General features: G+C 39.3%; 2 protein-coding genes and 1 pseudogene across 2 annotated transcripts; 2 read left to right on the forward strand and 1 right to left on the reverse strand.

Annotated features, from left to right (window-relative positions):
- Nucleotides 1-2,544: 2,544 nt before the first annotated feature.
- On the reverse strand, nucleotides 2,545-3,060 carry LOC142639808 (uncharacterized). Its single transcript, XM_075813948.1, has one exon. The coding sequence runs from the start codon at nucleotides 3,058-3,060 to the stop codon at nucleotides 2,545-2,547; it is 516 nt and encodes a 171-aa protein (XP_075670063.1).
- Nucleotides 3,061-5,775: 2,715 nt separating this feature from the next.
- LOC142639809 (uncharacterized) lies at nucleotides 5,776-6,117 on the forward strand. The gene has a single exon (XM_075813949.1). The coding sequence runs from the start codon at nucleotides 5,776-5,778 to the stop codon at nucleotides 6,115-6,117; it is 342 nt and encodes a 113-aa protein (XP_075670064.1).
- Nucleotides 6,118-23,909: 17,792 nt separating this feature from the next.
- Nucleotides 23,910-25,580, forward strand: LOC142638420 (uncharacterized; annotated as a pseudogene).
- The last annotated feature ends 1,128 nt before the right edge of the window (nucleotides 25,581-26,708 follow it).

Here is a 26,708-nt window from a genome sequence, read left to right on the forward strand (position 1 = left end):
GTGGGTGGTGGTGGTTGTGGCAGTGGATGTGAGCGGTGGAGGGTGGTGGTAGTGGGTTGGGTTTGGGTTTGTGATTTGATTTTGAGTTTGTGATTTGGTTTTGGTTTTGGGTTTGGGTTTGGGTTTGTGATTTGGTTTTGGATTTGTTTTTGTTTGTGATTTTGGTGGTTGGGAGTTGAAGTTGTGGGTGGTGATGGCTGTGGCAATGGATATAGGCAGTGGTGGGTGGTCGAAATGGGTTGGGTTTGAGTTTGTGATTTGGTTGTGATTTGGTTTTGGGTTTATTTTTGTTTGTGATTTTGGTGATTAGATGTTGAGGTTATGGGTGGTGGTGGCTATGGCAGTGGGTGTGGGTGTGAGCAATGGAAGAGATGAGATTAAGAATTAAAGAAGCATAAAGAAATAATATTTTAATAAAGTGGTAAAAAATATAAAACCTTTGATGTTGGGTATATTATAAAGTAGGGTGTTAAAATAGATAAAGTAGTGTTTTGAATTGCTAAAAACTATATTATTTAGCATTCTTGATTTGAATGCGCTAAAGTGTCATATTTGATGCTAATGGTTCACAAAATTACATTTTTGCCCATAAACTTTCACACTGTCAATTTATAAGAGTCAAAACATGGTTTTTCCCATTTCTCTCTCCTTTGCAAAACAAACAAAGAAAGGATAAGATATGGAGTATTGAGTATTCTTTTATTTTCTTTTGCCATTTCCTCCTTACTTCCAAGCTTATTTAATTCAGTTCCTTTTTGTTTATAGTTTACCCTTTCACTTCCTTTATTCTTTTCTAATCCTTTCACTCTCCCTAACTTTAACTAAATGTATAAACAATAAAATAGATAATTTCATATACAAACATAATTTTTTTTAAAAGAGAGAATATTATATTTTGTAAAACATTTTCATGCATTGCAAAAATTGTTGCCTAAAATAATATAAAATGAAAGTCTAATTTTTTGCTAACTTTTTTAATGTTGTTAGTTGCCGCATAACCATTTGAAAGCCTACATTTCAAATTTAAGTTAGATTTCATCACTCAAAATAAATAATAATTTGAATTAGGTATATCATTTTTTACAAATTTTATGATTAACTAATTTGTTTACTACAAAGAAAATAAATAGAGAAAAGTTTTGCTACACACAAGGTTATGTAATTGCAAAAAGAAAGCAACATGTGTCCAAGAGTCATGTGCAATGCACACGGTCGGGTGGTCCTTTAGACACTTGTCACTTTCTTTTTATTGCCACATAACCTTGTATGCAACAATTGCTGCATACAAGTATGCAGCAAAACCTTTTCCAAATAAATATGTATCATATATAAGTTCTCTTTGTTGACTTGCATGGATAATGAGTTACTTAAGGCCTGTTTGGTAAGAGTATTTAAATATAGTTTTTTGTTTTGCAAACCACAAAATAGTGGGTCTTGCACTTCAATATATTATTTGGCTAATATATTCTAAATATAGTTTTTTAAAAATCGTGTCCTATTTTCCTAGTTTAGAACAGGATTTTGAAATGGTTAAGAGGGAGTTTTTGATATAGAAAATGTATTTAATGACATAGTTGTAAATAAATTGAAAATAGTTGACCTCACATAACTCTTTTATCTTTTAAAATAAGGAGTTTATCTTATCGCAAAAAGAATTCACACCCTTTAAATTTGAAACTTATCATTTAAAAAAAAAAAGTACACGATGAGCTTTATTCTCGTATCATTATCACAAAAAAAAAAAAAAAAAAAGTAATCTACAGATTCTACACATTACTTTTTGTAAATTTATATTTTTTTTAAATCTCAAAAATATAAATGGTCTCCCAAAAAATTATTTTTTGCTTTTAGTATTTTGAAAATTATTCTTAAAAGTGAGAGCCAAACACATAAATATAAAATTATTATTTGAAGACTAGTTTCAAGTTCAATTTTTGAAAATTGTTTTTATATTGTTTTGAAAATAAAAACTTCTCCTACCAATCAAACCCTTACTGTATATATTTTTTAAATTTGAGTTTTAAAGTTACAAATAGTGTTAAACTATATAAATTAAACTAATTAGAACTCACATTCTTTATATAATAAACCAATTTAACCTAATACACACAAAAATATATATTAAATTAGATATAATATTCTGCAAATAAATTCTAATGAAATTAAGTCATTTTTTTTACAAATGATTTAATTTAAATTTTTATTTATTAGTTCTTATTAATTATATATATATATATCATATATAATTTTTAATTTTTTTTATACATGCACTGCATGGGATTAGAGAGTAATAATAAATAATTTTTAAACCATTTTTTTGTCCATTTAAAAAAACTAATTTTTTAAATCTTATATGTAAAATTTGACACATTAATTTATGAATAATTATTAATATCCTTTTTTATTGGGAAAAGACATCAAAACTTTATTTATGCATAACGACTATATCAGCATTTTATTTTTTGAAAAAGAACATTGCGATTTTATTTAGGAAGCCGAAATGGCATGAAGTACAGTGGAAAGGTATGGAGGAACATCCTCCATTCACACTGTGTACATACTAACATGTCTCGCATGTGTAGCAATGTTATGGGCTAAACTATTACATTGTCTTGGAACATGGCTGAACTCAACTGAAACAAACTGGTCTGCCAGCAGCTTTGCCTCCTCAATCAAGTGTCCGTATTCAGCCAACATTGGTACCTTGCACAACATTGCATTAATCGCGATTTTAGAATCACCTTCGAGAATAATGGAAGTAAGGCCAAGCTCAATTGCAAATCTGAGAGCTTTAATAGCTGCTATGACTTCAACCGCGACTATAAAGTGAGGTAAGAGAAACTTATCAGCCATTGATGTTAGAACTTGGCCATTTGCATCTCGGATTATAGCACCTGCACCTGCAAGATTTTCTCCTCGAAAGCATGATCCATCAGAGTTTACCTTAAGGTTCGGCCAAGGTGGGGGTTTCCAGATGGGTCGTTGGGAGGCTGTAATGGATAGGTGTGGGGGTTTTGGGGGTAAGGAACGAGCATTGTCAATTCTGTATGACCTTGCCATCTGCTAGACTCGCTGAACTGAGAAGTGGACAAAGCTTGTTCGCAAGGCATTCCTCCTGTGCCACACTGTCCATGCAATGGTTGCGAAAAGTGCCAAGTCTTTACCTGCTTCCACGACATATTCCACCAACTCCTTAAAGGTAACAAAAGCCACTGTTTCCCGAACACTCTGCCTGCTGCTCCCAAACCGTGGAAATTTGAGAGCAAGACCAAATTGTGTGCACCACATCTTCAGATTCTACCTTGCACTGTTCACAGCAATCCTCAGCTATGGTAATGCGTCTTGGAGGTTCACTTTCAATGGGATTGTGTTTTTTATGGCTCGCCATAGAAAGTTTCTTATTTTTGGTGAACATTCAGCCCCCAAACTCTCTTCCATAAGCTATTATCTTCCGGTTGATATTCATTGTTGTTGAAGCTTTGTGCCTTGTATAGAAATTGATGAGGATAATTTTGTAGTTAAACCATGACGAGGAAAAAAGGCAACGAACCCAATGATCCCATCAGCAGCGCTTGCCACAAGTGACTGCATTGTGAAGTCTACAGCTTCATAACGGCTGATGACCCTAACAAAGGGATGACGCTATAAGCTAACGACCCTAATAAAGGGTTGACTCGATAGGCTGACAAGAACAAGCTGAAGAGGGTAAGCGAACCTCTATCTATAGCTTTACTTGATTTCCACGCATACGTGTATAAGGAGAGTTCTTGTGCCACATGCTTAACCCTAATCAAGAAGACTCGTATAAGGAAAGGAACTCTAGGAGATATACAAAATCCAAGAGGTTCTTTCCTGGAAGGAAAGGACTTCTTGGCCAAGGCACGGATGTCAACCCCACACTACTATAAATACCCTCATAAATCAAGGTACGCATAATTCATCTCAACTCTGGCACTCTAGAGTTGTGAACAAGAGATTTCTCTAACTTGACCGTCGGAGGGTATTTGGTCGGTACCACACCGGTACTCCTCTTAAAGTCTTCAGCTTTTGTGTTGTATAGGTTCTATATCGGGAGCACGTGAAGACCGTGTGACTTACGATTTTCAACATCATTAGTTGGCACCGTCTGTGGGAAACTTTAGCGACTTTTAAAGCCGTGCTATCGCTTCCCGAACAAAGAGTTGCATGGTACTCACTCGCTCGATGATGACCACCAACAACGTTCAAGGAGATGAGCCACGCACGACAGCACCCAAGAGACAAGTCCAAACTCTGGCTGCCATTGTGGAACGCCTCACCAAATAGAACCAAGATTTGGAAGAACAATTGTGCCAAAGGAACGTGGGCGCTAACACCCAGGAGGAAGATCAAGAAGGAACTAGCGCGGAGAGAAGGAACCAAGAAGGGCCGGAAGGTAAGAACGCCCCAAGTAGGCCGGAACGACAGGACACGAGCCGACCATTTGTCACCGATACCGTCCCACCTCACATAGTCGCTGAGATGCGGATGATGAAGGAGCGAATGGACTGCATGATGAATGCCCTTAGAGGACGGGTGTCCACCAATCTTGATGACCTGGTCCAGCGAACTGACTCACCATTCACAGCGTCCATTAGTTCATTCCCCCTTCCACAAAAGTTTCGTATGCCACAGGTAGAAAGCTACGACGGGTCCAAGGATCCCTTAGATCACTTGGAGTCTTTCAAGACCCTGATGCACCTTCAAGGGGTGCTGGACGCAATCATGTGCAGAGCCTTCCCCACCACGCTAAAGGGACCCACAAGGATCTGGTTCAGTAGGCTGACGCCCAACTCCATTGGTACTTTCAAAGAGTTAAGCGCCCAATTCGCTTCGCACTTCATCGGGGAGCACAGGTATAAGAAATCCACCGCATGCCTGATGAACATTAAGTAGCAGAAAGACGAGAAGCTGAAGTCTTACATAACTCGTTTTAATAAGGAGGCCCTCTCGATCGACGAAGCAGATGACAAGATACTCGTAGCGGCGTTCACCAATGGGCTATGGAAGGGAAAGTTCCTATTTTCCCTATATAAGAATGACCCAACAACCATTTCAGAGGTGCTTTACAGGGAGACCAAGTACATAAATGCGGAAGGTGCACTACTGGCCCGAGAGTAGAAGCCCAAAAAAAGGGAAAGACAGGAAGATGCACGATCGGATAGGGGCAGAAGATGGCTAGAACTGGAGAACGACTAAAGGTCTGATGCTCCAAACCACCTGCAGGAAAGTTCACGAGCTTCACCCCGCTAACTGCCCCAATCGACCAAGTACTGATGCAAATTAAGGATGAAGGAGCCCTGACTTTTCCCGGCAAGCTGAAGGGAGATTCTAACAAGAGGTCAAGGGACAAATATTGCCGTTTTCATCATGATCACGGCCACGACACAACTGACTTCTATGACTTGAAGCAACAAATAGAAGCTCTTATTAGACAAGAAAGGTTGCAGAGGTTCGTTAGCAAGGAATGAATTGGACTCGCCGTAGGAATAGGCTCCACGACCGGAGAACGAGCGCCCCAGGCCGCTCATAGGAGATATAAGAATAATCGTAGGAGGCACCGCGACTGCTAGGTCGTAAAAAAAGGCCTGCAAGACTTACCTCAGGATGGTTTAGAACATCCAGATGACGGGTTTTGTACCCAAGATGGCGCGGATTGACAACCCCCTCATTGGATTATTGGAAGAAGATGCATAACGTCTTCACCACCCACATGATGACGCACTCGTTGTCACCATACAAGTAGGAGACTATAACATGCACCGGGTTCTGGTTGATAACGGCAGCTCGGCTGACATCCTCTACTACCCCGCATTCCAGCAGATGGGGATTGGTAGGAAGCGACTAGTTCCAATTAACGCTCCACTCGTTGGCTTTGGAGGGACAAGGGTATTCCCCCTTGGTGTTGTCACTTTGGCTGTAATTGTAGGCGACTATCCCCAACAGATCACTAAGAATGTAACATTCCTCGTGGTCAATTGCTTGTCGGTGTACAACACCATCATAGGACGGCCTACCCTCAATTCGTGGAAGGCTATAACCTCAACCTACCATTTGATGATAAAATTCCCTACTGACTATGGAGTAGGAGAATTGTGAGGAGATCAGGTGGCTACACGCGAGTGTTATGTAGCTTTGATGGAAATGGATGACCACCTCCAAGCTATGAGCATAGAAGAACATCGGACAGCAACAGAGCCTGTTGAAAGACTCGAAGATATACCTCTTGACAATTCTCGACCAGAACGAATAACCAAGATCGGCACCCTTGCAGACCCGACGATTCGCCAAGCACTCGCAACTTTCCTCAACAAAAATCGGGACGTATTCGCTTGGAGCCATAAAGACATGCCAGGAATCGGCTTGTCAGTCATGGTGCACAGGTTGAATGTGTCTCCTTCCTTTCTGCCTGTCCACCAAAAGAAACGAGTGTTAGCCTCAAAGAGAGATCAGGTTGTGGCAGAAGAAGTCTGCAAGCTACAAGGGGTAGGTTTCATTAGGGAAGTTCACTACCTTGATTGGTTGGCGGACATCGTGATGGTCAAGAAAAGCAACAGAAAATGGAGGATGTGAGTAGACTTTAAGGACCTGAATAAAGCGTGCCCTAAAGATAGCTACCCCCTCCCGTGGGTCGACCTCTTGGTGGACTCTACCGCTCAGCACCAGTTGCTAAGTTTCATGGACGCATTTTCAGGATACAACCAAATCCAAATGAACAAAGCTGATCAAGAGAAGACTTCGTTCATAACTAGCCAAGGCCTTTTTTGTTACAAGGTCATGCCATTCGGCTTAAAAAATGCCAGCGCAACATATCGAAGGCTCATGAACAAGATGTTCGCATGGCAGATTGGGAGAAATGTCCAGGTATATGTTAATGACATGCTATTGAAAAGCCGAAAGGAAGACGATCACTTGGAGGATCTTAGGAAAACCTTCAACACTCTTCGTTCCAACAACATGAAACTTAATCCAGGCAAACGTGCCTTTGGAGTAACAGCGGCAAAATTCTTAGGATACATGGTGTCTCAGAGAGGTATTAAGGCTAACCCGGACAAGGTCTGGGCTATAATAGAAATGGCGCCTCCTAAAAACGTAAAAGAAGTACGAAGCCTTAACGGTAAGATTGTCGCGCTTAATAGATTCATATCTAGAGCGACGGATAAATGTCTACCGTTCTTCCGCACGCTGAAGAAATCTTTTGAGTGGACAGCTGAATGTCAGTAAGCATTCAAGGACCTGAAGGCCTACCTCTCTTCACCACCGCTGCTGAGTCCCTCACAATCGAGAGAAGAATTGGTCCTCTATTTGGCTGTCTCCCCAGCTGCCGTCAGTGCGGCCTTGGTCAGAGAAAACGACCGGGTGCAAAGGCCTGTATACTACGCTAGTCGGGCGCTTCATGGTGCAGAAGAAAGGTACCCTCCAATGGAAAAGCTTGCCTTCACTCTAGTCACAACTGCCCGTAAGCTCAAGCTATACTTCCAAGCCCATACGATGATCGTCTTAATTGACAAGCCTTACGGCGAGCGATGAACAGTCCCGAAGTTGCCGGATGTATGGAGCTGTGGGCAATAGAGTTTAGTGAATTCGACATACAATATCGCCCACGTACTGCCGTCAAGGGACAGGTGGTTGCCGTCTTCATTGCGGAGTTCACAAATGCAGAAGGCCAGGGGGCAGAATATCCCCAATGGAACATATACATGGACGAATCGTCCAACAGACAAGCTGGTGGAGCAGGGGTCGTACTTCAATCTTCAGAAGGCAATGAGATTGAAGGCATGGTCCGTCTTGACTTCCCTATAACTAACAACGAAGCAGAATATGAAGCCCTAATAGCAGGGCTACATCTCGCCAAAGCAGTAGGGGCTGCGAATATGGTTATCCATTGTGATTCCTAGGTTTTCACAAACCAAGTGAACGGTGATTATGAGTGTAAGGGCGAAAAGATGAAGCAGTACTTGGAGCAAGCAAAGAGAAGGGTAAATGAGTTGCAGGCCAAGATAATCCAAATTTCAAGACTAGAGAACGAGCAAGCCGACCGTCTTGCCAAGGCCGCATTGGCGGAATACATGATCACCCCCGACAAGGTACTCTCCTTTATTCAGCTCTCACCATTGATAGATGTCGTCGATGTGCAGTAGATAGGTTCCGAAGGCAATTAGACCACCCCCTTAATCTCTTACTTAAAAGACGGCACGTTGCATGATGGGAGGGAAGCAGCAAGAGAGCTAAAGGTCCAGTCGGCGTGATTCGTATTGATAAGGGACATTTTGTATAAGTGGGGTTTCTCCTGACCGTACTTAAGATGTTTAGGCCCCGAAGAGGCGGATTATGTCATGAGAGAAGTACACGAGGGGATCTGCGGCAACCACTCAGGGTCGTGGTCATTGGTACATAAATTGATTCGGGTAGGATACTACTGGCCGATTATGCAGAAGGACTCCCAAACTTATGTTAAAGCCTGTGACAAATGTCAAAAGTTCAGCAGCATCATCAGACAACTAACGGAAGAGTTGACCTCGATAACGGCTTCGTGGCCGTTCACTCAATGGGGACTAGACATCATGGGCCAATTCCCGATAGCAGTAAGGCAGCTGAAGTTCCTAATAGTCGATATAGACTATTTCACCAAATGGGTGGAAGCTGAAGCCCTGTCCACCATAACTGAGAAGAACGTGCGAAGTTTTGTTTGCAAAAACATAATTTGTAGGTACGGAATCCCTAGGGTCTTGGTCTCAGACAATGGAAAGCAATTTGACAATGATTCCTTCAGAGACTTTTCCTTATAGTTAGGAATTAGGAACCACTACTCCTCCCCTGCCAATGCTCAAGCCAATGGACAAGTTGAAATCACGAACCGATCCTTAGTTCGAATCATCAAGACTCGGCTCGAGGGGGCAAATGGCATATGGCCAGAGGAGTTGCCCAGCGTCCTATGGGCGTATAGGACGACGGCCAGGATCCCCACAGGAGAGACTCCATTTCGACTAGTATACGGAAGTGAAGTGGTCATCCCAGCCAAGGTAGGACTTACGAGCTACAGGGTGGACAATCACGACGAGGAGAGGAATGATGAAGCCATACGTCTACAACTTGATCTAGTTGACGAGGTCAGGGTGACAGCTGATCAGAGACTTGCACAATACCAGGACCTCATGGCCAAACACTACAACTCCCAGGTCAAGCACCGAGACTTCAAAGTTAGAGACCTCGTCTTGAGGAAAGTGATGGGCGCCGCTAGAGATCCTACACAAGGAAAGCTCAGCCCAAACTGGGAAGAACCCTACAAAATAACGTCATGGCTAAGGAAGGGCACCTACCACTTAGAGACACTTGACGGGTAGAAGCTGCGCCACCCATGGAACGCCGAGCATCTCAGGAAGTACTACCAGTAGAAGACAAAATGAAGAACGCTACTCCTTATTCCCAGTCTATTTCTTTTAGTCATTTATCTTAGTTTACTTTTGCCTACAATACTTTTCAAGCCCAAAGGGCTGAAGTTTATTCGTTTTGGAAAAATTTTCTACTTATATATGCATTCATCATAATAAAAGGAGTTTATTCAGAAACGATTGGCATATTTGTTGTGTGGACGAATTTATCATTAAGTCCAAGTAGACGACCTTATTATCAAGTCCAAGTGGACGACCTTATCACTAAGTCCACAAAGTGGACGAGTCTACTACTAAGTCCACAAAGTGGACGAACTTGTCACTAAGTCCACAAAGTGGACGAGTCTATTGCTAAGTCCACAAAGTGGACGAACTAATCACTAAGTCCACAAAGTGGACGAGTCTACTGCTAAGTCCACAAAGTGGACGAACTTACCACTGTCCACAAAGTGGACGAGTCTACTATTAAGTCCACAAAATGGTCGAACTTATCCCTAAGTCCACAAGGTGGACCAGTCTACTGGTAAGTCCATGAAGTGGATGAATTTAGCACTACGTCCATAAAATGGACAAACTTATCACCAGTTTACAAACTAGACAAATTTAATATAAAGTCCACCAAATGGATGGGTTTATTAAGTCCACAAAGTGGATAGGTTCAATATAACGTCCACTAAGTGGACAAGTTCATTACAAAACCTACAAAATGAATGAATTTATTACAATCCACAAAGTGGACGAGTAGTCAACTAAAAGAAAGCTGACGCCATTATCCGAGCTGACGGATCCATGACGAGTACCTAAAATGACTGGTTGAAATCAGTAAAGAAGATGAGCCTAAGGACAACCTATGTAGACGGCTTCGCCCTATTTCACTAAGTACCCTGGCATACAAGTGCAAAAGATAAACACACACATGCCAAATAAAAAGTAACGCATATATACCGAAAGTGACGAGCAAAAAGTGATTTTTACAAGCAAAAGCCCAAAAACAAGCGGGCGTCAAACACTGTTTGGAATTAGCTTATATTTTATAATAAAGAAAGAAAAAGCTTAAGTTCATGGAACCGGGGGTCCTGAGACTTTTCTTCACCCTTTGGAAGAAGGGCCTGAACGCTTGGAGTGGAAGGATCTTCAGCATTAAGGTCTTTAACATGAGGATTGGCTGACGGAGTCAAGGTGACGGGCTTGTCCACGGTAGGCTGGGCAAGGACGATGCTATCATCTTTTGGGTCTGCCTCGAGCTTAGTAGCATCGTCACTTTCCTCAAAGATAGTATCACCCACAGGAGTTGACGGTAGAGGCTCATCCATTGTGACTAAGGATAAATCCAAGTCAGGGTAGACGGACTTGACTTGCTTTAGGCAGTCCTCAAACCTGTCACCGTAGTAGACGGCACAAGCGTCTATAAAGGGTTGCGAATCCTTAAATTCCACCACGGCGTCACTCTTGGCCGTCTCCACCTGGCTTGAAAAAGCCTTTAACTCTTTTTCTACCGTTTCTTTAGCCTCCTGTTCTATTTTCCTCTGACGACCCTCCTCCTCCAGCTCTCCAGTTAGCTCCTTCACTATCTGATGTAAATCGCGGACAACATCCTTGTATTGCTTTTGGGCGTCAGTCAAGTTCTTGATGCGCGTATGCAAACAGGTAATTACTCCTTCCTTAGCGACGCCCCTATCATGCAAAGCCTTCATACGAACCAGTGCCTATGCAACGAAAACACCGTCAGTAACGTGAAAAAGAAGAAGAAATGTTAATAAAGAATAAAGTAACATACCTGGGAAAGGTCAAAGAGGCCTGACGCCCCCAACTCTTACGTCGCTTGCTCGGCACAAGGATTTAATTCCTCACTTTTGAGGACAGACTCCATCACCTCAATAGCATAGTCCTTGTGAGTAAGAAGACGATAGACAGGTTCTTGTGTGACAAGGCCAGACGACGTCATTAACCCCTTGCCCGCTCGATGACTCAGCTTCAGGGGCGATGTCTTCTTGGGGTGCTTGCCCTCAGGGATGATGTTGGCTTTCTTGGAGGGACATTCTTCCTTCCCGTCAGCTTTTCTTTTGTTAGCCATCTTCCCAACGACTTTAGGGGCTGACGAAGACGTTCCCTCCCCCTTTGCTTTCTTCTCCTCTTCCTTCCTCTTGGCAGCAGCAGCCCAAACCCTTTGCCTAGCTGCCTCCATTTCTGCAAAAGACGAGAAGTAAGAATCAGAAAAGGAGAAAATGACAAGAACAAAAGAGACGGGGGAAGTTAAGGGATGCATACGTCGACAAGAGTAGGTGTTTAACCTACAAGCTTCTGGCGTTGGCTCTGGACCTCCACAATATAAATGTAAAGCGTCGAGTGTAATCAGGTCTTGACACTTCCACTCGTCCAAAGAGATGGCTGTTACCCGACGGATAAAGTCCTCTTGTTCCGCTGTGATATGTGGAGGAACGCTAGTTGAAAAGAAAAGTAGATGGTGTTAGAAGTTTAAAATAAATGGACTAAGTAAAGAAGCAGACAGGATCAACCTGAGTCCCTGACATAAGCCCAAGTGTTGTCAAAACCATGGGGCATTGACTCCCACTCCTCCTGACGGCACACTCAGTTTGTCCCCTTGACAAAAAAGTATCTGCCCTTCCAATTCCTATTTGAATTGGGCATATCTGACACCAACTTTAGCTCTTTCTTCCTTATTGCGAAATGGTATATCCCTTAGGATGAGGAGATATGCTTGGGTCGGTAGCACCAAAAGAACTCATTAAGGGTTAACTGACGGCTCCCGCCACTCAGACGACCCCACAAGATCTCAGCCCCAATAAATATTCACCAAGCATTAGGCACAATCTGGCTGACGGATAAACCCAAAAAATTAGCCAGCTAACGATGAAGTGTTGTCAGCAGTAGTCTCAATCCTGCTGCAAACATGGCGTCGTACATGCCAACATCCTCGGTTTGCTCTAAATAACATTTCTCGCCCTCCTCAATGAGACGGATTGGGATGTCGTCTGGAATTTGGTAACAGGCACGTAAATTATTGAAGACATTGACTGACATCGTCGGCAAGAATTCATTAATGGTCCATTTCTTGGGTACAATGAAAGGATGGTCATCCTCGGGGAATTCCGAGGTGCTCTCTAAGACCTCCTCACCACCGTCGTCTACACCCCCGTCACTCGTTCTTTCCCTTTCCTCTTCACCAGTCTTTTTGTCTTCGTCACTTATTCTTTCTTCCTCCCTTTCATCATCCTCGTCTTTGCTCTCATTCATCTCACCTTCTCTACAACTCTCCACTTCCTCGTCAGAAGAATGGGCTGACGTTTCCCTCTCCGACGACCAAGAGAAGCCTTCCTTGGGCTCACAACCTAATTGGAAGACCTCCTCATAACCCGCTCCCTCGCTGATCGATGATTGTTCACTCGTCGCCTCTCTAGACATCTGACTACCTACAAGCGATAGATTCATTCTAAGAACCTAAGTCGACGACCTCACTATAGAGTTTACTAGCTAGAAAAATAAAAATAAAAGGTAGAATAAAAGGAAAGACAACTTATAGATGGGCGATTCCTTGGAAAAAGGGACGATCCTAGGAAGTTGACGGCAACGAAGATGACGAGGCTAGGATGAAAAGTGACGGTCACTTTCTCTCAAAATTAGCAAAGGATGAAAAGTTGGAAATGAGAAAGGAGGTGAAATATATATAGGCAAAGAGGGCACGGAAGACGAAGCGACACGCTCGTCCAGAAATGGAGCCAATCAATTCGTGCCACGTGTTCAAGCATTTAATGAAGGCGGCTCGAGGTATCACATATGAATGACCTTGCTGACGATGTGTACTCTATAACCCGTCAGCCAAAGCTGACGAGGCTATGAAGTAAGGGCAGCTGATAAGGATAATTTTGTAGTTAAACCATGACGAGGAAAAAAGGCGACGAACCCAATGATCCCGTCGGCAGTACAAGTGACTGCATCATGAAGTTTACAGCTTCATAACGGTTAACGACCCTAACAAAGGGACGACGTTATAAGCTGACGACCCCTAATAAAGGGTCGACTCGGTAGGTTGACAAGAACAAGCTGAAGAGGGTAAGCGAACCTCCATCTATAGCCTTACTTGATCTTCATGCATACGTGTATAAGGAGAGTTCTTGGGCCACAACCTTAACCCTAATCAAGAAAACTCCTATAAATAAAGGAACTCTAGGAGATATACAAAATCCAAGAGGTTCTTTCCTGGAAGGAAAGGACTTCTTGGCCAAGGCATGGATGTCAACCCCACACTACTATAAATACCCCAAAACTCTCATAAATCAAGGTATGCATAATTCATCCCAACTCTGGCACTCTAGAGCTGTGAACAAGAGATTTCTCTAACTTGAACGTTGGAGGGTATTTGGCCGGTACCACACCGGTACTCCTTTTAAGGTCTTCAGCTTTTGTGTTGTGCAGATTCTATATTGGGAGCATGTAAGAACCGTGTGACTTACTGACGATTTTTGGCATCATTAGAAATTGATAACCCAACTTAACAGTATAGGAACCCAATGGAGTAAAGGGCCAAAAGACTTTGTCTTCCACTTGAATGGAGCTCAAAGGGATTGACTCAATCAATGAGATATCCCTTGGTGAGAATACTTCCTGCAATGCGTCCACATTCCATTCATTAGTGCCTGGTTTGATCAAAGAAGATACACTCAAATTTTCCAAACCTGGTACTACTGAAGAAGTCACAAAGGGCAAAAACTCAGAAGGCAGCCAAGCATCTGTCCATACCCGAATACATAGACATGGCAAAATGGATCAGAATTTTCTGACCGACCCAAAAAAAATCCGACCCGAACCCCTTTTTTCTTACTCGAAGCAAAAATGGGTTGACCCATGATCCGTGACCCGACCCTTATTTTTTGCGAGTCAACCCGACCCGACCCGCGACCCAACCCAAACCTGAGCCATTTTTTTAAAACTTTTTTTTGGGTAAAAAATAGAAAAATTAAGACAATGTTGGTTTAATTATTTGTTGTGAGCTTTAAAGAAACAATTGATTATTACATAACAGCATGCAAATTAATTGAAAGATGAATGATTGAGCATTCTGTAATAAGTAAAGATTTTTAGATATCAAATAGCAAAGTGCATGCTAAGATAATCTGGTTACAGTAGAGTTAAAAATATAAATTTAAAATTGTAGACATATGTGAGAAACAATCACAAGTGTGAAAATAGTGGAGCCAAAGTATCAAATTAGTATAAATTATGAATGCTTAGACCTATTTTTTTAACAATTTATGTACAAAATAAACGACTTTTCAAAATAAATTATGATATTTCCTAGAGTGTGTGTTGCTTAACAATAATATGATATTCATAAAAAAGATCATGTATAAATAAGTAAACAATCAAACTTTAATATATATCTCAAATTGAAATAGAGTGTCAACCACAATTGATAATAGATTATAAAATTAATTTTCAAGATTGTAAATTTCTTATATGTCTTTATTCTTTATCAAATGTGTTATCCAATAAGTCATTTGTAATTTTATTTTATATTTTGGAATGTTGATAAAACTTGTGTATTTGTTTTACTTATCTTTGTGTTATTTTGTTTTAGATAGCAATGTTATGATTTGTATAATTTTAAATTTATTGAATAAGTATTAATAAGTTTAATTGAGTTCATTCTTGATATAAGTGGTGAATTCAAACTAATACATTTTACATCAAGTAATTTTTTGCATAACTTTCCAAATGACAAATATATGTTGTTTTCTTTTAAAAAAAATTCATGTGGAAAATACGGGTCAACTCGACCTGATCCGCAACTCGATTGACTCGAATCTGTTTTTAACCAGCTTAAAATGACCCGTTTTTGACTTGCAACCCGTTTGACCCGACCCAACTCGCCTGTTTTGCCATGTCTACGAGTACATGTTCCATTGCCCACCCTCCATCTCATCCCTTCCATTAGCACATCCTTCCCCTTTAAAATACTTCTCCAAGCATACGACCCTACTTATGATTGTGGCGCTTCCAAAATTGAACCATGAGGGAAGAATTTTGGTTTGAAAACTCTATAAAATAGTGAGTTTCTATTTTGGAGGAGCCTCCATGCTTGTTTAGCTAAAATTGCGTCATTGAACAATGCTAGGTCCTTAAACCCCATGCCACCCTTACCTTTAGGCTTACAAAGTTCACCCCATCTCACCCAATGGATTTTCTGTCGTTCTCCTTTTTGTCCCCACCAAAATCTCCGGATGAGACCTTTAATCTCATTACAAAGACCAATTGGAAGCTTGAAGCAATTCATGGTATAGGTAGGGATGGCTTGGACAACTGCTTTGATGAGTATTTCTCTACCGGCTTGAGAAAGTAGCTTCTCTTCCCACCCTTGTAGTTTCCACCACACACGCTCCTTAATATAATTGAAGCTAGATTTTTTATTTCTTCCTAATAGGGAAGGCAAACCTAAGTACTTCTCATAATGTCGAATCTCGGTCACCCCTAATGTATTTTTGATTGAAGCTGTCCGTTCCTCTTTGGTGGATTTTCTAAAAAACACCGTGATTTTAGCCTTATTTATTTGTTGACCCAAGCTCATCTCATGCACTTGCAAAACTTCCAACACTTTTTGGCACTCCTCTGCATTAGATCTGCAAAACAACAAGCTATCATCTGCAAATAAAAGATGAGTTAGTGATGGGCTTCTCCTACTCAAGGAAAAGCCATCAATATCTCCTCTCAAGGCTAATTGGGTGATTAAGCCATGAAGCCCTTCAGTGCATAGGAGAAACATGAATGGAGAGAGGGGATCGCCTTGTCTTATGCCCTTTGTTGGTCTAATAAAACCCGTAGGTACACCATTTATGAGAATAGAGTATGAGACTGTGGATACATAAAGCATCATGAGAGTGATCCATAATTTCATTGAATCCCAATTTTCTCATAATTTCCTCTAAGAAAGCCCATTCCACTCAGACGTATGCCTTGCTCATGTATAATTTAAGTGCCATATAGCCATCATTTTCAGAATTATGGTTTTACATGCAGTGAAAGTACTTAAAAGCAATAAGGATATTGTCTGTTATCAGACGGTCTTTTGTGAAAGCATTTTGGTGCTCGGTGATGATGTTAGGGAGAATCTTCTTCAACCTGTTGGCTAGCACTTCAGAAAATATTTTGTACAACACATTACATAAACTTATGGGGTGAAATTCCAAGACCAATTCAGGGTTTTTAACTTTTGGAATCAAGGTTATAAATGTGTGATTAAGGTGCTCAGGTAGTGTGGCCGAATTTAAGAAGGATAAAACTGAGGATGTGACTTCCTTACCCACCAAATCCCAAAAGTGCTGGAAGAAGAGTGGTGGCATGCTGTTTGGACTTGGAGACTTCAGTGGTGCTATTTGATTAAGTGCTTCTTGTATTTCACACTCTTTGAAATCTCCACTAGTTGCTTGTTCATGTCTTCAGTCACAATGGCCTCTATTGCCTACATTGCCAACTCAGGTTAGCAAGAGTTAGATGAAGAGAAGAGGTTGCTGTAAAAATTAGTCACCTCTCTAGCTATCACTCTTGAATCCGTACACCACTGCCCCAAAGAATTTTTTATTCCATTAATTTTGTTCTTCCGATGTTGTTGTGTAGCTCTACTGTGGAAGTACTTAGAATTTTTGTCTCCATGGACAACCCATAGAGAATGAGAACCCTGGAATGACATCCTTGTCTCCTTATCAAGAAGATCATTTACCTTGCACCTTAGCATCCAGGCTTGAAAATTAACACATGTACTGAGTGCATCCAGTTCAGCCTGTGCAAGTAGTTTCTGCTTGTATTGTAATTCCTTTTGTATGCTACCAAAGTGTTTGCTGCTCCATTTTTTCAAGGCCACGCTGCAATCATTAATTCTTAAGACAATACCCGAAGCATGGTTGTTGAACCTCTGCTTTCCTCATTTGGATTTAACAGGGTCTGAGCAACCTTTTTCAGTGAGCAGTATTTCCTCAAATCGAAATGGTTTATTTGGTATAGTTGAGTCTATAATATCAATTAGAAGGGGTGAATGGTCTGAAGTGCTACAACTCAGATGGTGAACAGTGGACCCTCCAAGCTTGATTAACCATTCATTATTGGCAAAGCTTCTGTCTAATCTCTCCCACATCGAATGCCCATCTCTGAAAAAAAAATTCAAGTAAATGGATTGCCTTTGAACCCCATATCAATAAAACCACACACATCAATCGCTTCATGGAAGAGTTGCATTTGAGCATGACTTCGATTGGTTCCACCTTTCTTCTTCGATCCCCTCAAGATCTCATTAAAGTCTCCTGAGCATAACCAAGGCAGATTAAATTGGGAATTTAATTGACGAAGTAAGTCCCATGATTCATACCTCTTGTGATCGGTTCACCATAGAACCTAGTGAACCTCTAGGCACCTTCACTACCCTTACCAATGATGCAATCAATGTGGTTCTTTGATGATGTCTCAACTTTTAAGTTCAATGACTCCTTCTAGAATAAAACAAATTCACCACCTCGATGAATTTGTGGAACAAAGAACATATGATCAAAATGCAAATTTCGTTTGATTTTTTTTTAGTGTAGCTTCATCCGTCCATGTTTTGGCTATGAACACGATGGAGGGATCTTGTGCTCAGGTTAAATCACCAAGCTCCTTCTCTTTCACCAGATTCCCAAGCCCGCAATAGTTCCATACTAAGAGACTTATGGCTCCTGGTGGGGCTGCTGTGCAGCCTCTACCATTGAACTTGAAGATGATTGGTCACTCTGAACTTGCATCCGTTTACAAGGAAAATCAAGGATAGCTTCCATGCATTTACTCTATTTCCTCTTCCTTTCTGTTTCAACAAGAATTGCAGTCACATTAGGACTAGGTTGACGCATGATATGCTTCCATGACCTAATGTTCTTTGGTTGTTCCCCATTCTCTACCGTTGATGGACTTAATTGATCTTGATCCAAATTAATTGTCACGTGGTGCACATGTGTTGAGGCGGCTAAGGTTGTCTCTAAAGTATTTGACCTCTCCAAAACTACTGCTTCTACAGGATCTACATTCATTATAGAATTTGCATTCATTATAGGATTTGTATCCAAAAATCCAGAGTTAAGCACATTATTCGTTACCATATCTGATCCTTCAAGAGTTAGGCTTCAAGAGTTGGGCTGGCATAATCAATTGCGTGATCAATCATGCCAGTTGTTGCGTTTAATTCCAAATCATTGCTCCCTAAATTTGGCATAATTACTTCCATATTTTTCGGGGTGGATTGAGTACTATTCTAATTCTCTAGAGTAACACTTTTCTTCCCCATTCTTCATTGAGCATTAAAGTGTGTAATGGTCTCCTTATTCAAACTTGTCTCTAGCACTTCCCCATCTGTAACAAAGACCACCACCGGAGGCATTGTGGTTGAGTTTTCTCCCACTGTGACCTGAGCATCCTCCTCCCCTCTCTTTCTCCACTGAGATTTCCAACTCGTTTTCTCAAATAATTCTAGAACATAAATAACATCTTTACTGGCAGTTTTGAACTGAGGATTGCGCAGATATGGACCGAACTACTGTTGATCCATCGACAGTGTACCATTGCTCTCCATCAAGATGTCGTAATCCCTGTCATCATGATCCAAGCAGCCACACCAATAGCATATGCTCAATAGTCATTCATATTTAAAATTAATCCAGGTTTTGCCTCCTTTTGGTAGTGTGATAACTCGTCCTTTGCATAGTGGAGTAGTTATATTAATCTCCACCCTTACTTGAAAAAAACTACCACCATCTTCATCCACCGCTCCAATTTAATTCTGAACTTCCCCCACTATTTCACATAAACTCTCGGCCACCTTACGTGTCAGGAAGTTAACCGGAATGTTGTGGACTTGCACCCAAAAAGGAACTTTATCAAAGTTAATTTCTTGCACTGGAACATCGCCTACATATCTTTGCATGACTATCAAATGCTTCTTAAAGCTCCACTGCTGGCTTTTGAGGATTTTGTCAACTTCCTCCACGTTATCAAATACAAAGAAGACTATGTTGTTGCCCTGATTGCAAATCCTGAACCCACTGTTTGTTCGCCACAACTGCTTGAATGTTCTTGCCACGGCCTCCATTTGAAGAAAATGGGAGGTTAAGAATTTCGCCGCTATGATGAACTCGCCTTTTCTATGATCTTCGGGAAGGATATATCTTGACCTTTCCTTCTTGGATAATGATAGGTTCTCCCAACTCATAGTTAATTGCTCCATGTTTCACCTCAAAAAAGTGCACAAGCTAGATTAAGAGGAGAGAAGTTCAAAAAAAAAAAAAAAAAAAAATTGTTTCCCAAAAAACTCCACAAGAAAAAATACCACTAGCTCTAAAAGTATGCTTAATACTCCTTGAGGACAACAACAAACTCTCCTTCGAAGAAGGGACAGAACTTCTACAGCCTAAGCGAAGTAAGAGGAGCTTACTTTCTTAGCAACTGAGAGACTGACTCGATTGTCCAAGTATTTTATATCAGCATGGATGAATTATATAATATCTGTTAGGTTCTAAGACCTTAGGGACTAATGTATTAGAACTTTAATATGTATTATGTAGGTAAACCATGATCAAAACATAGAGTCTAGGTTTAAGCTTGCTCAAAGTGTGTTTAATTGTAAAATTGGAATCAAGTGATTGTATGATTTATTGGACAAAATCTGCAAGGCTCGATCGATCGAAAATTAGACTTAATCAATCAAACCACGTGCAAATTTATTTTTCTGCAGAATTTCTAATTCAGCCCAAGCTTGTTTGACGTGTAGGGTTTTATGTTTTACTCCAAGTGTAAAAGGAAAAACCTTAGCTACGTTTTAGAGGTCTTTTTGGAGTGTTGTGTTTTGAATCTTTTGTGAGATTTAGAGGTGTTTATCTTCATACACACATAGGTTTATCAAGATCAAGATTCGCGTCAAGAACTTGATGATCGCTTCAGTTGCTGCTTAAAGAAAGAAGTAGTTCGTGGACTCGGAGCTGTCACATAGTTGTGATAGTAAGTTTTCTACTCGAGGTAGCAATAGGATGTTAGTGGTCTAAGTTCTATTTTAAAAACTTCAATTCTTTCATAGTGAATTTGTTTTTACCTTAAGGATAGCTAGTTTAAATCTTCGTTTTTTACTAGTTTAGTTTTCTAGGGTTATCATATCGTTGTGTTCTTTATTTTTTCACATTATTACATGAAATGATTTAAATGTGCTAACCTAAAACTAAATAATTTATTTAAATAATTACTTGACTAAATAACTAGGTTAAACTATTTGTACTTCAGAGTTTTAGGAACTTACAATATCCTTAGCATAATTTGTTCGAATTTACTGTATTTCAATGTGACCCCACTTTACCATCCGCTATAAAAGATAACATGTCAAGTACAATTTTCGTTATCATTAATATCATTGCAGAGGATCATCCGCGGAACTAGATAAGATTTTGGGGCCCAAAAGTTTTTGAAATGCTGTAAATATTTGTTTACATTGAAAGACAACTTTTAATCAAAGTACACTTTTTGTCCTCCAAATGTGAGGTAACTTTGCTTTCATACTCATAAATTTAATTGTGTTATTCTTTGATTTTTAAAATTAAGTCCATTTTAGGTTTAGTTTGGGGTTTAAATTTGGGTTTTGTTGAAGGGTTTATATTTTAATATTTTAAAATTTTAAGTGTTCAACTGGAAACTAACAAAACTATAGGGTTTAATTTATAATCCATTTCAAACTTCAAAGTCTAATTTAAAACATTTGAAATTATATGGATTACTTTGAAATTGTAATTATCCCTAGAAAATATGATATATAATGCAATTTACAGCTATATTATTATTAATGTAAACTTAATTATATTATCTTATTACTAGACTCATCAAAGCGCAAGCAATAATACATTTTTTTTTTTTGGTTTAGTGTTATAATGTTTAAATGTGATAGTGAGTTTCAGTTAGCTCAACTAATAAAGTCTCTGATGGTTGTATAAGAGATCTGGGGTTCAATTCCCGCCTACACCAAAAACTGATTAGTGTCTTGGTCTGATGATAAAAATCTATCATTAAGAGCGGATGCCATAAGTTGAAACTCTCCCCCTATGTTTAAAAGTGATACATTGTATGCATTAAATTACAATTTGCACCATAACTATTCGAACGCACACTTTATACCCTAAACTATTATACTTTTCACACTTTACACTCCGGTGTTACTTTTGTTGTTATATTTGACGAAATGCTAATGCATATAGCAAGCACGTGTATTTTGCTTAGGTGGAACAAACTTAGAAAACCGAAACACCTCCCTCAAAATCAATTAAAAATTTAAAACAATGCCAATTTTTTCCCCTCTCTCTCTCTCTCTCTCTCTCTCAAATTCATATTCTTGTAAACACTTTGACTGCTAGCCAAGAGATAAAGCGTTTGCTGTGGCCCCCATCAAGTTGACCTTAAGGTGATCTGTTATCTGTCACAAAAGAGATGCATTTGCAATTGTTTATCTTTAACTCTATTACTTGAGCATTATTATGATAAATATCTCCTTAACAGTTTTTCCAGCTTTTCGTGGATGCTTGAAAAAGGGATTCTTACATTCGGAGAATCTCTTTAGCATTTTTTTTTGGTTGAAAAATCATGACTTTACAACACTGAAATCAACTCTCTATAACCATATTTCAACAGCAACGCCATATGGATATGCCAGTTATCACACCAGGGTTCCAATTTGGGACGGTGGAACCCAAGCAATTTTCGAATCGGGGATTTAGGGTTTACAAGAATTTGAATTTGGGGAAGAAGATAGGGAGAGAGATGTGGAAAAAATTGGCTTTTGTTTTAATTGATTTTGAAGAAGGGTATTTTGGTCTTTTAAGTTTGTTTCACTTAAGCAAAATGCATGTGCTTGTCACATGCAGTAGCATTTCATCAAATATAACATTAAAAGTAACACCGAGGGTGCAAAGTGTGATAGTTTAGGGTGTAAAGTGTGCCTTCAAATAGTCTAGGATGCAAAGTGTAATATGATGCATTGTATAGGATGGTAAAGTGTAATTTTTTTTTTTAATAAATAAAAAGGTAAGGTAACATAGAATAATGTTTAAAAATGAGATAGAGATAGTGTCCTAAGTTTCAGGCAGAATGGAAAAGATAAAGGAAAAAACCTAAAACATGATTGAAGTATTTGAATTCAAAAAGATAACAAATACAGATAAGAATTAGACATTTGATTACGGGATAAGAATGAGTAGTTTTTATGTGAAATAGTGATTTTTTTTTTTGTAAGAAGTAATTTTGTATTTTTTTTTGGGTAAACATAATTGAAGTATTTGAATTCAAATAGATAATAAATACAGATATGTATCAGACATTGTTTTTTTGATAGGATATGTATCAAACACAAATAAGAGTAACTGTTTTTCCCCCTTTGTTATGTGAGATAGTATTACTCTTTTAACTTTTTTTTGTTTTTTGTAGGAAAAAACATTAAATTAAAAGGCATGTTATTTTAAAATTTGTATGAGGATATTTTGGTACTCCAAAAATTGAAGACAAAACAGGGAAATTCTCTTATTAGTAGTATAGATTATTATTGTGAATTAGGGTTAATGGGAGCACGTTCACATGAATAAGAAAGATAAAAACATCCACACAGGATAACAATATTGAACATGGTTTGACAAACTCTAAGCCTTCATCCATGAGCAATGCCAACTAAAATCCATTATCAACGATATAAATTACAACCACTCTCAATCAAACCCTACAAACCAAATTCACAATTCTAAAATTCCAATACACCCAATAACTCTTTCACCAAAAATATACAAACACTCAAATTACTCTTTGAGTGAGTATAAAAACTAATTTGGATTCGATTTGGATTTTGATCGTGTTTCAACTTTAATATATTATATAAAATAAAAAATTTAGGATAAATGATTAAAATTTTAAATAATGTTAAGTTATAAATTTCACCTTTTAACTTTGCCTAAAATTCAATTTAGTCCTTATGTCCACATCTATTAGAAAATTGTCATTAAGTTTCCATAAACAAGACCCAAAAATGACATCATTTTAGAGCTTATTGATGGCACAATTCTTATGAAAATTAATGGGAGGACTGAATTAAATAAAGTTGAAATTTAGATGACTAAATTGAACAAAAACAAAATCATAGGACTTAATTAATTTTTAGGCAAGGTTAAAAGGAATCAATTTGGAATTTAGCCTTGAAATCATTAAAACCGCCACTAAAAAAGCAGCAAAAAACTTGAAATGTGAATCCCAAGTGGAACACCGCACTTGTTTTTTTCTTTAGAATGATATGGGCCAGCTAGGTTCAAGAGCCCATATAAATAGTTGCCTCCGTTGAATTTTCAACGGTACAAGATCCCCATTTTGCTCTAGCGCCCATAGATACAATCATACAAATTACACAATCTCCAAAAACCAAATAAAAAAAAGGAAAGAAGAAGAAGAACCTCAAAAATGGGTGCATAGCTGAAGCTGATAGACGCGGTGCTGTTTGTGTTTTTCATGGTGATCGCGTTGGCAGCGCCACTGATAGACGCGCAGACGTGTCTTCCTCTGAGCTTGTTCCCTGACTTGCTCCTCGACCTCAAGAACTGGTATGCCCGCGAGTATGGAGACTATTTAATAGCCGAGAAGCCCGATTTCTTCGTTGGGATCGTGTGGCTCGAGCTTTTTTTCCAGTGGCCGCTTGCTCTTCTCAATTTGTATGCTATTCTGGCTCGGAAGCCTTGGTTTAATACTACTTGCTTGATCTATGGGGCCTCTTGCATAACTTCCATGGTAACTACTTCTCTTTCTTTTCTATGCTTTGTTTCGTTGGGTCCCCATAGAAAACCAAAAAAAAAAAAAAAGTTGAATTTTTTTTACTTTGTGAGAGGTGTTAGGGTCTAGATTTTAGCTCATTATCTGGTATGCTGAATTGGGTATGTTACAAATTCTCCGTACAGTCAATTGTTGGTTGGAGTCCATGGGAATTGGGATCTGGGTTTCTATGGATATGAATGTTAAAAGGAACATTACATATATACACATGAAATAATTTCTGGTTTTGTGTGTTTGTATGTGTGTGTGTGAAAGAGAGAGACATGGTTTTGAAATTTGAAACTAAGGTAATGAATCACATTTTAAGTTTACTAGTGGTACTTAATTTTTGTACAGTTTGGAGAGTGAACAATTAAATTTACACATTTTAGAGGAAATAAGCGAGTCTACAAAACTATGAAAAGAAATTAGCTTTATGTGGTATGAGATGTAGAGTAAAATCTAACAAAATGGTGAACTACTTTGAAAAGTTTAGATCTGATCATTCAGAAAATGTGGTTGGATAGTTCGATTCAACTCCATCCAGAATAGCATGATAATTTATCTTTTGATTCCTCATTTTTTAGGCATGCCTCTGGGGCAGAAGCTATCACCTCCCGGTTGGTGATTGGTGATTGGTGAAGTGGCATGTATTGTGGCCATGGTAGTTTGTGTCTCAAATAGTTTTACTAATGATCCCAAAACTTGCTTGCCTAACCTTTTTTAAACTAACGAGGAATCTGGATATGGTTGGTTTATTGAACATAAAAGTCTTCTAGCTTACAAGCTAGATACATTTATACTGAACTTGTCACATATTACTTAGGAGTTAAGACTACCAATTCCTTTCTTCTTACATTTTGTGCTCATCTGAATTTCAGGTTACTATATTATCCGAACTAATTGGGTCTCACAAGGCATCTGATAAGCTATTGATGATGTACTTCCCTTTCTTGGGTTTTGGTGTTTTAGCTATTCTGCGTGGTCTGATGCCACACTCTGGCAGGACTACTTCAACTATTGGCAAGAGACCTCTATTGGGTAGGAAAAAGAGGGTTTGAGATACTACTCAGATACTCAAATTTTGTAACCTTCTTACCATTTCTTGAGCGTGTTTGTTATCAGTTTGGTGATTTCCTGATTTAGGTGATGTCCTAACAAACAATTCATTGGCATTGTTAGTTGGTTTAATTATCAAACCATATAAGATCTCGGAGTATATTGAAAATGAATGGTTGGACTTGGGGTTTATTTTTTTGTATTTATTTTCCCCACATGATCCTGAAATTGGTTTGCCTAATTGAGTTTCATTCCGTTTATCAACTATACCCTACGTTGCTTTTTTAACACCTAATTAATTGCAATTATTCTCCCAAGGTCTGTGTGTTTGTGTTTACTCATGTGCATTTATATTTTGAGCTTGATCATATGAGAAATAGAATGGAATTTAGGTACTCTGCAATGTGGATCCTTCACTCCCCTTTTAATTTCAATGAGGATGAAAGATCTTTGTATAAGAGAATGCCAGGTTTTTCTAAAATAGAATTTCTGGGATTGTGCTAAGCAGAGTCCTAGCATGAGCAGCAGGGTCTCTCACAGCATGCTGCATGTTATTCTAAGCAGGATTTCATACCTAATATTATTGCTCATTACACCATTATGCAACTTGTCTAATTTCTGAAATCTAGCTGTACACTGGTTGGTCTTTTGCTGTGATCATTTGGTCAAACTCTTTCTTGCATTTGAACATTGACAAGGAGGAGGAAAAATACTTCCTGCTCTTTGCTTCCATTTTATGTGATCAAATTTGATAAATGAGAGGAGCTTTTCTTCAGTGATGAGAGTGTGGAACTGTTACAGCTACCTAGATCTATCAACCGGAGTTATTTCACTCATAAGTCAGTGTGGGATTCCTTAATCCTGCTGTTAGAGCACAAGCATAAATGATTGCCTTACCCAAATAGATGGCTGAAGTTTAATTTTTATGCATCAGTACATGAAAATGGAGTGTATTGTGCCGCTGTGTATAGGGATTCTTCTGGAACATATGACATGCTTGGAGTCTTTGACAGCTAGGGATATGGCTGGAGAGTGGGTGGAAACAAAGGTGGCAGTGGTAGTTGTCCCTGAAGCAAGGAGTTTAGGTCTCTCCAAGGTCATTTTGAAGATGTAAAGAAGGTTTGTTTTGGCAATAAAGGAGGACTCAACTAAGAATTGGGAAATAGAGGGTGTCAATCATGAAGAGGTTGAAAAGATTTTATCTTTTTGTAATTGGTCAATTATTTTTGCTCCTAGATTAGTCAATAGAGTGGTTCCCAAACGTACTATGTGAGCTGTTGGTTTTAAAGCTTGGTAATTACTCCATCTCCTTACTTCTTGGTTCATCCAAGAGGGGCTAGGCCCCTAGGTCTTTGTCCAGTTAAATAAAATGCAGGTTCTACTCGGTTGTTATTA

The sequence above is a fragment of the Castanea sativa genome, chromosome 6 (assembly GCF_040712315.1).
Source record: "Castanea sativa cultivar Marrone di Chiusa Pesio chromosome 6, ASM4071231v1".
Taxonomy (NCBI): domain Eukaryota; kingdom Viridiplantae; phylum Streptophyta; class Magnoliopsida; order Fagales; family Fagaceae; genus Castanea; species Castanea sativa.

Excerpts from the sequence above, each read along its gene's own strand:
- LOC142639809 (XM_075813949.1), top strand. The coding sequence starts at position 5,776 with ATGCACCGGGTTCTGGTTGATAACGGCAGCTCGGCTGACATCCTCTAC.
- LOC142639808 (XM_075813948.1), bottom strand. The coding sequence starts at position 3,060 with ATGGCAAGGTCATACAGAATTGACAATGCTCGTTCCTTACCCCCAAAA.